Source organism: Furipterus horrens, unplaced genomic scaffold, assembly GCF_987537825.1.
Source record: "Furipterus horrens unplaced genomic scaffold, mFurHor1.1.pri manual_scaffold_2, whole genome shotgun sequence".
NCBI lineage: Eukaryota > Metazoa > Chordata > Mammalia > Chiroptera > Furipteridae > Furipterus > Furipterus horrens.
Window position 1 is genome coordinate 8085244 of NW_028327172.1, and position 13303 is coordinate 8098546.

The 13303-nt window shown below is 57.0% G+C and overlaps 1 protein-coding gene across 2 annotated transcripts; it reads right to left on the minus strand.

Moving 5' to 3' along the window:
- Positions 1 to 985: 985 nt before the first annotated feature.
- TKFC (triokinase and FMN cyclase) lies at positions 986 to 13186 on the minus strand. Of its 2 annotated transcripts, XM_090260669.1 has the most exons (19): positions 13129 to 13186; positions 12887 to 13002; positions 11625 to 11744; positions 8620 to 8809; positions 8056 to 8166; positions 7777 to 7958; positions 6435 to 6513; positions 6074 to 6163; positions 5432 to 5466; positions 5271 to 5355; positions 5086 to 5175; positions 4406 to 4522; positions 4035 to 4154; positions 3739 to 3876; positions 2448 to 2554; positions 2241 to 2344; positions 2073 to 2106; positions 1879 to 1968; positions 986 to 1532 (listed from the first exon to the last, which is right to left on the minus strand). In XM_090260669.1, exons 3-19 carry the CDS (start codon positions 11625 to 11627, stop codon positions 1371 to 1373), a joined length of 1737 nt encoding a protein of 578 aa, XP_090116795.1. In that variant the 5' UTR covers positions 11628 to 11744; positions 12887 to 13002; positions 13129 to 13186; the 3' UTR covers positions 986 to 1370. The 2 variants fall into 2 exon arrangements, with proteins under 2 accessions (XP_090116795.1, XP_090116804.1); XM_090260678.1 differs by lacking the exon at positions 12887 to 13002 and having other exon boundaries at positions 13129 to 13178.
- Positions 13187 to 13303: the final 117 nt, after the last annotated feature.

Sequence of the window (13303 nt, forward strand, 5' to 3'; positions counted from 1 at the left end):
GAGTGCTTTGTTATCTCACAAGGAAGTAAATGTTTCCTGTCTTATAATCTGGAACACAAGGGTAAGTGATTTGCCTAAGGTTACCCAACCAGGGCAGAGCTGGGAGCCACAGGCCAGGTGTCTGATGCCAGTCTCCTTCCCTGCTGTGGGGGTGTGCATCTGTGCACACTTGGTCGGGGGCTGTGGGGTGGCTGATGGACGGGGGACCCTGGGCAGAGAAACCCAGGGATTGAGGGATCCTGCAGTCAAGTTAGGACAATGCAAGTAAAGAGGCCCCTCCCTCCCAGTGTGACCGGCTGTAGATGCCCCCTGGTGGTGGAGCAGATGACATGGAAGGACTCGGTTGCAGACCCCAGTGAGTGAGCCCCAGGACTGCCGGGGGCTTCCCCATCAGTTCATTTGAATCCTTTCCCACATCCCCACGAGGCAGGTACCATTCTGATTTTCCAGATTCCAGAGGCTAAATAATAGGCTTGAGTGTATGTAGCTGGTTAGAAGCACAACCAGGATCCAAAGCCGTGTCCATGTGAGCCCACGCCAGTCCCTGAGCTGCTCCCCTGCATCAAGTGTGGGTCAGGTGTTGCTGGCCTGTCCACCATGCGCCATGCTTGGCAGTGCCATTAGTGGCTGCTCTAGAGACACCAGGGCCGGGCTGGGCACAGTTTCTGCCCAACCACTGAGCCCTGAGATGTGGTGATTTCTCTTCCTCGTGGTGTCCCATCTGGTTCCTGAGGAACCAGTGGACTGTGTTAGTGTAGTGCTGAGAAAAGCACACCCTCAGGTGTGCTGTGTGCATCAGGAGGAGGACAGGTTTGGGGACCCCAGCAGAGCCAGCCCAGCTGTGCAGACCCGGCTTGTGGGTCTCAGCTGGTGGGAGATGGGTCATGATCGTCTCAGACGGGGGCCGAGGTCTCAGGCCCTGGGCAGCAGTGGAGTCACGTGTTCACACACTTGGAAGAAGGCCGCTCAGAGGAAGCAGAAGCGCTGTGGCTTCAATGTGGTTTATTAGCTTGTTTTTCCACACGGGCTCAGGTTCAGGTGCAGAAGGCTTTCCCCAGAGAGTCTTAACCAAGGCAGCGAAGCCAGTTAAAGGCTGTACTGCCACGCAGGGAAAATGCCTCACTGCTGAGGCCCAGAGTTGGCTGGGGACAAAGTAGGTTGACGCCAGGACCCCAGCCGTCCTGAGGAGGGAAGGGGCAGTGCTGAACAGGCAGGTGACCTGCTCTGGGCCTGCGGTTTCTACGCTGGAGCTCTGGAGGCTGGACTCAGAGAATGAGCCTGAGAGGCGAGGGAGGGTAGCAGCTGGGAGGCGGAAGGATGTGACAGTGGCGGCCTTTGCACAATGACAGACCCAGAGGCCCAGGGAGCATTCACGCCCCCTGGCTCTGCAAGACCTCCAGGATGGCCCGGAGAATGGCTGCAGCCGCCACGGCCCCGGGGTCTGGCTGATCCAGCCGTGCAGAACTGATATAACTGGCTCTTCCAGCTCCAGCGTCCATGTTCTTGGTGGCCTGGGCTGCAGCTTCTGCGCTCTGAGGGGCCAGGGTAGGGGAGGAGCAGGCGTAAGGACAAGCCACCAGGCCTCCCTCCTGCCATCGGCCCTGGACCCTTCTGTCCCAGCTCTGTCAGGACCCTCTGCACTGTCACCAGCGTACAGAGGTTTCCTCCCTCCTGTCTCTAGCAGGGCAAGGGGCGCCGTTTACTGAGGGGCTGCTATGTTCCAGATACCACGCTGGGGCTCTATTTCTCTTTGGTGTCACAGCACCCTCTGAGACAGGTAGGCAACTCCATTTGCAGGGGAGGAAACTGAGGAATAAAGGAAGGATATTAACTTGCTCCAAGCCTGTTTCCCCAGGTGGGGGGCCCAGCTTCACTCACCTTAACAGCCTTGGTTAGGATCTGTAACAGATCAGCCCCCGGGTTCTTCCAGGCTTGGAGCTCCTGTCCTGCTGCCCACAGAGAATCCAGCTGGACGAGGTGAGGGAGAGGGGAGCTGAGCACAGGCCTTGCCATTAAGGGTGGGCTTCAGGGCCTCTATAATCAAAGGGGGGGAGGGCTGGGCCCATACACACCATAGTCCTGTCCCCAGGGGCAGCCTTTCCATACCTGCAGAGGAAGAGAGAAAATGAGGTTCACTGGAGGGAATCACTTTGGGGGTGGGGACAGGGCCTGGCTGGGAGCTGGTGACATCAACCGCCTCCCCGGCTACCCCTGGTCTAAGGCACAGGGCTCTGGCTCACTTCTGCATGGCCTCCAGGCCGGCATCCATGGCAGCAGACCAGGCTGGGAGGTCAGTCTCGGCCTTGAGGGGCTGGGTTGCAGCAGTCAGGAACAAGCCATAGAGCTGAGGAGCACCAGGATTTGAGCACTGGGGTCTGGCTTGGGCCTCAGCCAATCGGGGACCCCTTCGTATCAGCCCTCTGTCCCTGGGAACAGCTTGCACTCACTGCCCCAGAGGAGCCTCCCATCTTCTCCAGTAGCAGGAAGGACAATTTGGAGAGAAGCTGGGCAGGGCTGGCAGGGGGTGGACCCTCCTTCAGCCACTCCTGGATTGCTGCAGGCAGAGAGATGGCGAGGAATTCAGAGACCCTCCCTCCCAATAAATACCCGCACTCCACTGCCAGGCAGCAGGAATGAGCCCTGGAAGAGGCTGAGGGAACCCCCATGGAGAGATTCCCAGGCTCCCTTTCTACATCCAGTGTGCAGTGTGGAGGGGAGCGGACGTGGTGACTGACAGGGACCGCGGCAGTCGCCCAGCAGTGAGGCCTGCCTGAACGCCCTCACCTGCCGTTCTGTACTGTGCTTCCCCTGCTTCGTTTTCCTCCTCAGCCCTTTCCGCTGCCATCTTTTATCTTTTACTGATTGTTTATTGTCTCCCCGCCAGAACACAGGCCATTAGGGCAGTGATTTTTATCTGCTTTGCTCTCTATTGTATCCAGAGTTGAGAGCAGTGCCTGGCCCATGATAGGCACTAAATACATTTAAAAAATATATTTTATTTTGCCCTGGCTGGTGTGGCTCAGTGGATTGAGCATCAGCCTATGAACCAAAAAGTCACTGGTTTGATTTCCAGCCAGGACACATGCCTGGGTTGTGGGCCAGATCCCTGATCAGGGGCTATGTGAGAGGCAACCAGTAGATAGTTATCTCGCATGTTGATGTTTCTCTCTCTCTCTTTCTCCCTCCCTTCCCCTTGCTCTAAAAAAAATAAATATTTGAAAGAGAAATATCAATTGGTTGCCTATCATATGCACGCCAACTGGGGACCGACCCTGCAGCCCAGGCATGTGCCCTGACTAGCAATCGAATCAGCCACCTTTTGCTTTGCAGGACAATGCCCAACCCACTGAACCACACTGGTCAGGGCTAAATATATTTTTCTTAACTGAATGATGCTGGACAACTACGAACTGTTCATTAGTCCAGGGAAGCTGAGAAAAATAAGGGCCATAGAATGAGGTCCCTTTGAATCTAAAGTTATTATTCACTGCAAAGGGGTACATTTGTTCCACAATAGCAACCTCCCTGCATCTGTAGTGTGAGGAGGGTCTTTCCTCTGTGAGAACAGGCGGAAGGGGTGCTGGGTCTTGTGAATGACCGTGCTTGGCAGAAGAAGAGTTGGCAACCCATGTCAGCACTCCAGATGTTTCTGAAATTGTTCTGGGTCATGAAATGGCAAAGTCTCAGAATCAATGTGTCACCAGCCCGCCTTGACCCCGGAGGGGCCCTGGCACCAACCTCTGGCAGCACGGCTGTGGGTGGTGCCACAGTCCCCGTCACCGGCAGCGCGGTCCAGGGCATTCAGGTGTTCCTCCAGGCCCAGGAGGGTACTGCACACCCGCTCCAGCACCAGCACGATCCGCTTCGAGGCTAAGCCTGGAGGGGAGGACAGTGCGGAAGAGGGCGCCTGGTCCTTCTCACAACCGAACATGAGGGTGTGGGAGGCCTGGGTGTCAGGGCCCCTGCACACCCCTCACCCTTCAGGGCTCAGGCCAGTGCCCTGGGCCACCTGCCCCAACAGCTGGACTTGGTACCTCCTGCAGCAGTGGAATCAGGGGTGTCCAGGGGCTCGGTGGGGGCTGCCCTGGTCCGCTTCCGCCCGGTCACGGGGACCCTGGGCACGTTAGGCCAGGCTGATGCGGTGGTTTCAGCATCTAGTGACAGCAGGGTGACTCTTAGACATAGGCTGGCAGGCCAGGGAACAGGTGGGACTGTCCCTGGGGATGATCCTAATACCAGCTCCTCCAGTCACATGAGAGCTGGAGAAGGCTGGAGAAGTCAGGAAGGGCCTCTCCACGGGGGACTGATTGTCATGGTCAGCCCTGATGGGGTCTCTCGAAGTCCCCCTGGCTCCTTGCAGCTATGAGAAGCCCTGGCTTGAATGACCCAAGGTTCTAGGTCTCACCTATCAGTTTCAGGAGGGGCTCATCCACCAGCAGAAGGGTGAGAGAAAGGCCAGGCATCTCCAGGGCTGACATGAAGGTGCCCACCAGGGCACGGGCAATCTTTACCCCACGGCCCTCTGCAGTAACAAAGTATGGACATCTCTGTGAGGGAAGGTGGGAAGGGCGGTACTCCCTCCATCTCCCGCATTGCCCAGCATCAGATAAAGAAACAGAATAAGAGAAAAACAAGGACTTTGGAAGCTGGGGCCCTGACGTCAGCAGGGAGATGGTCAGGTCTGCTCAGGTCAGGGCATTCCTCCATAATGCCCTAAATCACCACAGTCCTAGGCCAAGTCCCTCCTTTAGGGGCAGATAGGTAATTCTGGGTCTCATTCACTGAGCTCCTCCAGGGGCCGGGCCCTGTGCTCAGTGTGCTGTGTGTGTTTAGTTTCAGTTCATCCTCACAACATGATGAGGAAGGTACTCTGACTTTTATCCCCGCTCTGCAGACAGGGGGCAGGCTCAGTGCTCACAGCCATTAGGTGGCAGTCGTGATCTAACTCAGGCTCCTCGGAAGGCACAGCCCAAGCTCCAGGCCATCACGAGACTCTACCTCAGGGGCGTTTCTTAGGTCCAGCTTCAAAGGGCTGGAGGGAAGAAGCTCGGGAGTTGGGAGGTCCCCTTCCAGGGTGGGGCTCACCCAGAGAGCGGACCGCAGCGTCAGCGATGATGCCCAGTTCCAGGAATGACAGGCCACCCAGGTTGTTGACTATCAGCACCACTGAGGAGCCTGTGGGCAGACACGACACCCTCGTGAGACTCTCTGGACTCCTCCCCCAAGCGGGGAGGAAGGGCTGGGAGACAAAAGGCGTAACAGCCCCTCACCGGCCTGCACAGGCACACGGGACACATTGGAGGAGCTGGTCATGTGGTCAAGCATGTGCGTCACAATCTCGTCAGCTGTTGCCATCTGCCGGGGGGACCGGGACTGAGCTGTGCCCGAGGGCCTTGGCCTTAGACTAGCCTGGGCCCGGGAGTCCACCTACCTTTATCCGGCGCACGCCAGCTTCCCCGTGGATCCCTGTGGAGAGACGCAGTCACTGCTGACACGCTCAGGCCTGGGATTCGCTCGTTGTGTTTTTATCAAGATTTACTCAGTGCTAGGCGAGGTGCTGTGTACGTGGGGAGTGGGGTAGCAATGGGCAGAATAAGAAAAAAATACACCATTTCTGCTCTTGAGGAGCTGTGGCGTGGTGGCAGATACAGCCAGGAGCTTAACTTTTAACTAGTTAAGTAGCTTTACCCAGAGGCAGTCACACTGAAGCAATATGAGGCCTTTGCCCATCACTTTGGAAGCACAGGAGAAAGAGGGAAAGCATTGCAGCTAGGGCGGCCTTTGAAAGAAGGGCAGCATTTTGGCAGAGGACCCGGAATGACGTGAACAAAGGCAGGGAGGCGGGCAGTGCACGGAGCCTCCCGTGGCTGGGGCTGCGGGTGTAGATGGCAAAGCAGGTAGAAATCAGGCAGCTTGGGCCAGAAGGGCTTCATGTGCCCATTTAAAAACACCAAGACCACCTAGGTGACAGCTCCAGGGAAGCTGAAAGGACCAGGGAGATGGTCCCAGGGCATAAGAGGTGGGGAGAACTCAGGGAGCAGGCATGGCTGGAGCAGGGGTGGCCACAGCTTACCCAGGCCTAGCTCTACTTCATCAGCTGCAAGTTCAAAAGTGGGTATGGAACCAGGGACACTGCAGGAGGACAAACTCACTCCCAGGGTTCCTACGAGAAATGAAGTATACACGGGATGACCACTCAGCTATTGGCATCAGTCAGGGCATTAGACAGGGCAGCCTCTTTGTCTCAGAGGAAAGAGAAACCTAGCCCTGGGACCCAAGGCTACCAGTCCCAGAGGCTCCCCAGGGAGACCTTCCGTCAGCCCCTGGGGAATAACTGGGCAAGTCTTCCTACACAGCTGCTGGGAACCTACTCCCAGTCCCAAGGTCAGCCTCCTCTTCCCTCCCCGCTTCCCAGTCCCTGGGCTGGTACTCACCCATGGCCTTGGCAACATTGCTCACCCGCTCTGTGATCTCCTCCAGCCCCACACCTGCCTCAGCCAGGGCACCTGCCACCTGCACCCACATAGAAATAAGCCCCCAATGGGGAAACAGTCACTGTAGCACTTGAGGGCTGAAGAGAGGCTGGGAATGAGTTTCTAGTTGACCAGAGGGACTCTCTGAGTCCTGCCACATCAACCTGGCCCGTCATGTTTAGGGCAGAACAGAGTGTATCTATATCCACAACGAACCAGCCAGGAATCTCTAAGAATCCCAATGTGTTGGAGCCAGAAGGAACTTTACAAATGGAGAAATGGGCCCAGAGAGGGGAGATAGCTTGTCTAATGTCACATAGCCAGCTGATGGCCAGTTTTCTGATTCTTAGAGCTCTTTCTCCAGGGCATATACGCTGTGGGTCACTTTACCCACCTACCCATCCACTCACCCATTTACCCATCTATCCATCCATCCACTCATCCATCCACCCACCCACCCACTCATCTACCTACCCACCCACTCACCCATCTGTCTATCCACCCACCCGCTTTTTTCCAAGCATCTAGTATGTGCCCAAATGAAAAAAAAAAAGAAAAAAGGACTAACTCACAGTCCCTTCCTTGAAGGAACTCAGTCTGGGGAGGGGCTGGGGAAGCAGACACACACTAATTGAACATTCAGTGCAAGGTTCATGATAGGACGTGACGGGACCACTGAGGAGGGGCCCCTAACCAGCTCAGTGCAGCGGGAGGGAAAGGTCCCAGACGGGGAGACATCGGAGCAGGACCTTGACGGAACAGTGGATTAGCTGGAGGGAAGGACCCTCAAGGCTGTGGATACCGCAGGAGGAAAGCCCCAAAGGTGAGCCGCAGCCTGGTGGTACAGGGAACTGGTATTAACGGAGCATAAGGGCACGGAGGGATGATGGGGATGGACTTGGAAAGTTCAGAGGGAGGCGCAAGAGCGTGGCGGGCGCCAGACCTAGGAGCTGGGCTGACTCAGGCAACCCTGGCGGCTTTCAGCAGGTGAGCAGCCTGATCAGACACATGTCTTCAAAAGACTCCTCTGGGGGAGTGTGGGAAGAGACTGGAAGGGTAAGCAGGGGGCAGGCAGGGAAGCCCAGTGAGGAGGCAGCTGCAGCGACCCGGGCCCCAGCAGGTGAGCGCGAACCAAGGCTGGGACAGGAAGGGCAGGGCTCTGAGGAGGATGGACGAGTGCTGTAGAGGAATTTGGGAATACGACTGGGGTGGGGTGGTTGGAGGGGTCCAGGTACCAGGTGCTGCCAGGGGACAGCAGGCCAGGAGGGGCTGGCCAGCCCATGTCCTGCATGGGGACCCTCACCTTGTGGATGAGCACCGTGCCGCAGAGGCCCCGCCTGCCTGCCTTCTTTAGGACGTTGAAGGCGCTGTCATCCCCAATGACCACCATCTCCACAGGGATGCCCTCAGCCCGGGCCTGCTCCCTGGCCAGGCCGAAGTTGAGCCGATCTCCAGTGTAGTTCTTCACGATGAGGAGGGTCCCCACTGCAGAAGCAGCCGCCAGGGGCCCATCAGTGCTTGTCCTCGCCCCCTCCCTCAGCTTGTCCTCTTGGCAGCAGCCCCTCCTGCTCGCCAGGCTTACCTGTGCCCACCTGGGCCACTGCCCTGATGGCTGCCAGGATGCTGCCCACGGCTGGGGAGGTGAACACAGCTCCCGCGATGACCCCCGTCAGCATCCCCTTCCCTATGAAACCTGGAGGTGGGTGGAGAGAGGGTGCGGGGTGCAGGCTTGTGTCTGCTGTCCCTGGGCCTTCCCATGCCCCTGAGCCTCACGGTGTGGTGGGCCCCACTGTGTGCCTGATGCAAGACAAGAGTCAGAACAGCTTCACGGAGGAGGTGACGGGTTAGCTGGAAGGCCAGGAGGACTCACAGAATCACTGACTCTCAGAGCTGGAACGGCCTGAGAGATCATTTGGCCTCACCACTTACTTTTAGGAGCTATGGAGACTGAGGCCCAGACAGAGGCCCAAACTGGCCCCACATCACTGCTCAGAGTGGGAGAGTGGGAACCAGGACCCGGTTCCTGACTGGGCTGGGCTCTGGACCTCCTAGCAGCACTGATGATCTCCCTGGAGCCCCCACCCACTCTGCTCAGCACCCACCCCCTGCCTCCGGCCTGGGGTACTCACCGGCCTGGGGTACTCACCAGCATGGGCAGGCTCATGGCCAGAGCCCCCACCTGACAGCAGTGCCACTCGGCCCTTGAGGCTGTCCAGGTCAGAACGGAGGGCCACCCGGTGGCCCTGAAGGAGCTGCAGGCTGGGGTTGCAGGCCACCAGGCCGGCAAGGGCATCATCAGCACAGCCTGCTACCGAGTTCACCAGCTTTTTGGAGGTCTATGGGAGAGGAGGGGGGAGAAGGGTTCAGGTGTGGCCTGGCCCCTGCCCTACCCAGTCACACTGCTATGGCCAAGACCCCTCTTCCATGCCCACTCAGGAACTCCAGGGACACACAGAATTGGGTGTCATTTTATCAGGTGGATATTTCTATGAGTTCTCTTCTCAATTTGTATTTTGTTATCCTTTGTCCGACTAATGAAATGGTTTGGACTATGGCTCAAATTTATCCTGAAGAATGGCTTCAATACAAAGAGAATGGGGGACTGGAATACTGAGTATAAAAAACTTAATGAAACTGGGGCCCAACAGTCCTTTTCTGTCAAAGGAGGAGAAGCCCTAGGCTGAGGCTCCTGTACCAGGGGCAGAGGCCATACAGGCCGTGGACTGTTAATGAGGGCAAACAGTATACTACCTGAGCCTCTCGGAGCGCCAGGCCAGGGCTAGGCACTGTGTGTAAAGACATAAAGAATGCTGGACCTGTCCTGGCTGGTGTGGCTCAGTGGACTGAGCACTGGTCTGCGAACCAAAGGGTCGCCAGTTTGATTCCCACTCAGGGCACATGCCTGGGTTGCAGGCCAGGTCCCCAGTTGGGGGCACTGGAGAGGCGACCACACATTGACATTTCTCTCCCTCTTTCTCCCTCCCTTCCCCTCACTCTAAAAATAAATAAAATCTTTAAAAAAAAAAAAAAAAGGAATGCTGGTCCTGCCCTCGATGGAAAACACAGAGATCATTTCCACACTCTGTGGGGACGTGCTACATGAGGGAAGTGCCCATGTGCCGCAGGGGCACAGACCAGGGGGCCTTAGCCCCCTTAGCAGATCCTGGAAGTCTTTGAAAAGGGTAAGTAGGAGTCAGGAAGGTAAAAGGGAGGGAGGGGCGCATAGGGAAGAGTGATATTCCAGGTAGGGGGAGAGTATACGCCAAGGTCTGGAGGTGTGAAACAGTATGGTGACCACGCCCGGAAGCAAGATAAAAGGACCTGAGCTACCAGTGACCATCCGGGAGAGGTACGTAGGATCTCACAAGCAGATGAAGGAACCTGGTCACCCAGAGCCTCAGGTGGGAGGGTCATGGGCAGGCTGGCCTGAGAGCTATAGCTGAGCTGACACGGGGCTGTGGGAAGAAGTGGGTGGCATGGGGCTTGAGTGGTTAAGGATTTGGGTGCTGCAGGCATAGGCACCTGGGCTCAAATCCCTTGTGCCTCCATCAGCTGTGAGAATTCAGTGAAGACACCTCACTGTTCTAAGCTTCAAGTCTTCTGCAAAATGAGGATGTAATAGAGTATATGCCTGTCACATAGTAAAAGCTGAGTAAAACGGAGCTACTTCCTTTTTCAAAAAGCTGGAGCTAGCAGGAGGAGGTTTGCAGTTCCCATCCAGCTCCTACTTTTGTCCCAAAGAGAGTGAGACTGGGCCTAAAAGGGACTGGGCAGGCCAGGCTCCCAGCACCACCTGGTGGCCAGGCCCTGGGGGCAGCCTGCCGCTGAGCCAGGTCCTGGCAAGGTGCACTTCCAGAGGCTCCTTCCTCAGGCCTGTGGGCAGCAGGTTCTTTAGTGTAGACTTTGATCTTCCCTGGGTCTGGCAGGGGCCAGAACCAAGCCACCTGTTCCAGACAAGGAAACAACCCAGGTCAACAGGGGAAGAGCAGAATAATAAGGTCAACTCCGTCCCTAAGCAGCCTGAGAGCCAGACTGCTTCTGCGTGCTTTTGAACATGTCTCATTTAATCTTCCCACTAACCCTAGGGGGGGAAAGATTGGCCTGGTGAGGAAACTGAGGCACAGTGAAGTGACTGTGCCCAAGGTCACACAGCCAGCAAATGCCCAGGTCTGCCTGGCTCTAGAGCTGGTTCCATTTCGGCCTTATCACGCTGCTTTCCCCAGGGGCTGAAGGGAGACGGGGAGTGGCAGAGGTCTTGCCCCAGGGAGGGCACGGGCTCGTGGCTCTCAGAGCCTGCCCGGGCCTGGATATGCCATGAAGTTGTGACTGATCTCGACCCCAAGCCCAGCCTCCAGCGCCAACACTCTCCAGGAAGGCGACCCCTTGCCATCACTGACAGCCTGTCCTGCCTGGAATTTGCAACCATTCCCATACCAGAGCCAGAGGAGGGCGTGGGACCAATGCTATCCCTGGCTCCCAGCAGTCTGAGGGAACAGGAAGGGAAAGGAAGTAGATTAGTTACTGTGCAAGGCCCCAGGGCTCTGGCCTGATAAATACCGCCCAGCTCCTTGGAGGAAGGCCTTAAAATGCCTCATATTGCAAAGAGAAAGAGGCTCAGAGAGGTCAAGTCTCTGTATCAGGTCACACAGCTGGTCAGTGGCAGGCTGAAAGTTGAACCTAGGTCTGTCCAAGGCCTGCTTTCGTTCATATCACTTCTAGAGTGAGCATGGAGCAACGCTTAGCGATGCTGCGCTTCCCAGAGTGAAGTTTCCGCCTATGGGACCAGGTCACACAAGCCCAGGCTAAGGAACACGCACCGGATCCTTCTTCACGGCTCCTTCTGTGACCAGTACAGTGCGTATTACAGAGTAGGTAACTGTCAATGTTCTAATCTAAAGACGTGACTCAGACCGGGGGCAGATGGCCCTTGGAGGGACTCAGAGGTTGCAGCCCCAGGTGTGGCTGGACTGGCTGGGAACTGGCGGGAAGCAGGGACCAGGTCCGGAGAGGGACCCTCTCTGAACCTTAGAAAGCATCTCTTGGCTGGAGTGTAAGAAAACTCCAGCATGCCCGGGGCTGGCATCCCCTCCGACCCCCTACTGCTCCAAGCCCAGAATGTCCTTCCCCAGCCCTGGTCCTCATGAGACTCACCATGGTGGGGAGGCTCTGAAGCAAGCAAGCTGGGCTCACACCTTTGCACTGAGCTGCCAGAGGGTAGGCGATCCTGCGGGTGCTGCCCGGGTCTGAGCACAGGGAAAGCGGCAGCAGCTCCTGCAGGAGAGGGTAAGAATACGTGCTGCTGAAGGCCCTCGCAGCCTACGGCACAATCTTGCTTCCAGTGATTAGGGAATTGCCCCAGACTTTGATCCAAGTCTAAATTCCAGAACACGGGCTGGGGATGGACAGGAGCGTGGGGGCTGACCAAGGTTCACACCTGCACTTGGCTGCAGGAGGCAGATCTAGCCACGTTGGGCACAGGGCTGCCTTTGTGCCCCAGAGCAGCACACACATCACTAAGAGGCAAAGGGACACACAGAAGAACTGCATCTCTTACATGAGCATCATATGCACTGAATACGTTTGCAAAGCTCTTCACCCACTTGCTCTTCTTGTTGGTGCTGGTACCAAACCAAGAGGGAGACAACTGGGCCTGTTAGTAAATTTCACTTCTGGGAAAATGACTCAGAGGGCTCTAGGGACATGTTCAAGGTCACACTAATAAGGGCCAGGACTTAAATGTATGTCTAGTCTTCCTACAAAGCTGCTGTTTTTTCTATAGACAATCCAATGCCTCCAAAGGCAGAGTCCCTGGTGTGGGAAATAGCACACGGAAACCCCAAAGGCGTTTTAGCTCCTGTCAGTTCAGCCTGGTTCCGAGGTGTCTTGGGAGTCATTCACGGTCTGAGGCTCCTTGGATGCGCCTGCAATGCAAAGAATCCGAACCTGGCTCTACACCTAGCTCTGCCTCTGACTTGCTGGGGGATCTTAGGTAAACCACCTCCCCCGAGCCTCAGCTTCCTCATCTGTAAAATGGGGGTTGCACCCTCCGTGGCATTCTGCAGGGGCTCCGGACCACCCGGTTCTCCTGGTTCTCCTCCTCGCAGGGCCTGTGGGATACGACGTGGCCTGGAAGTTGCAGAGCTGCTTTCCTGGGTCATTAAGGTGCTCGCTAGGGAAATCCTGTTTTTGTAGTTGAGGTCAGGGTTTGTACAGCAACAAGAGCACTAAAAGCGCTGGGCAAGTGGCCTGGTGGGTCCTCCAAGTCTGAATGAAACAGTTCCAAGGGGAGAGGCGAGTCTCCTGGTGTCCCCCCACCCCCAGGTAAGGCGGGGTGATCGGCCACTCTAGGGCAACGTGAGGGTACCGGCTGCGTTTGGAGGAACTGGGAGGGCTAACGGGAGGGAGGAACGGACCTTGGTTCTAGCCTGGGAGGTGCACAAACTGCTGTCACCTCCCTTCCCTCCGTAGGCCTCTGCAGTTCTTCCGGTTCCAAAAGAATGAACACCCCCGAGGGCTCTGGAGCAGTGGGCTGGGATAAGACGGGGCCTGGGTTAGGGTGAGGGTCGCGGACAGGGGCTGAGGACGGCGGGTCAGCTCCGAGGGCTTCCGGGCGTCGTCGCAACTTGCCCGAGCACCCTACTGCCCCATCACTAACCCCATAGACACCGCCGCTTCCCAGGGACCCACAACGGGAACCCACATCCGGGTACTCGGGACTCTGGCGGTAAGCGACGGGGCGGAGCCTCCGGGGGCGGGGCCTCCTTTGGTTGGCCGCTCAGGGCGCTCCGAGTCCTCCAAGAGGCCAGGTGAGGCCGTCCCATGATGCTCCG

Bases quoted from the DNA above. Each gene is read 5' to 3' on its own strand.
- TKFC (XM_090260669.1), bottom strand. The intron at 5,176-5,270 runs GTGAGGGGCTGT...GTCTGCCCACAG, and splicing joins CCGTGTGCCTGTGCAGGCCG to GCTCCTCAGTGGTGCTGATA. The intron at 4,155-4,405 runs GTGAGACCTAGA...TGCTGTCACTAG, and splicing joins GCCCCTCCTGAAACTGATAG to ATGCTGAAACCACCGCATCA.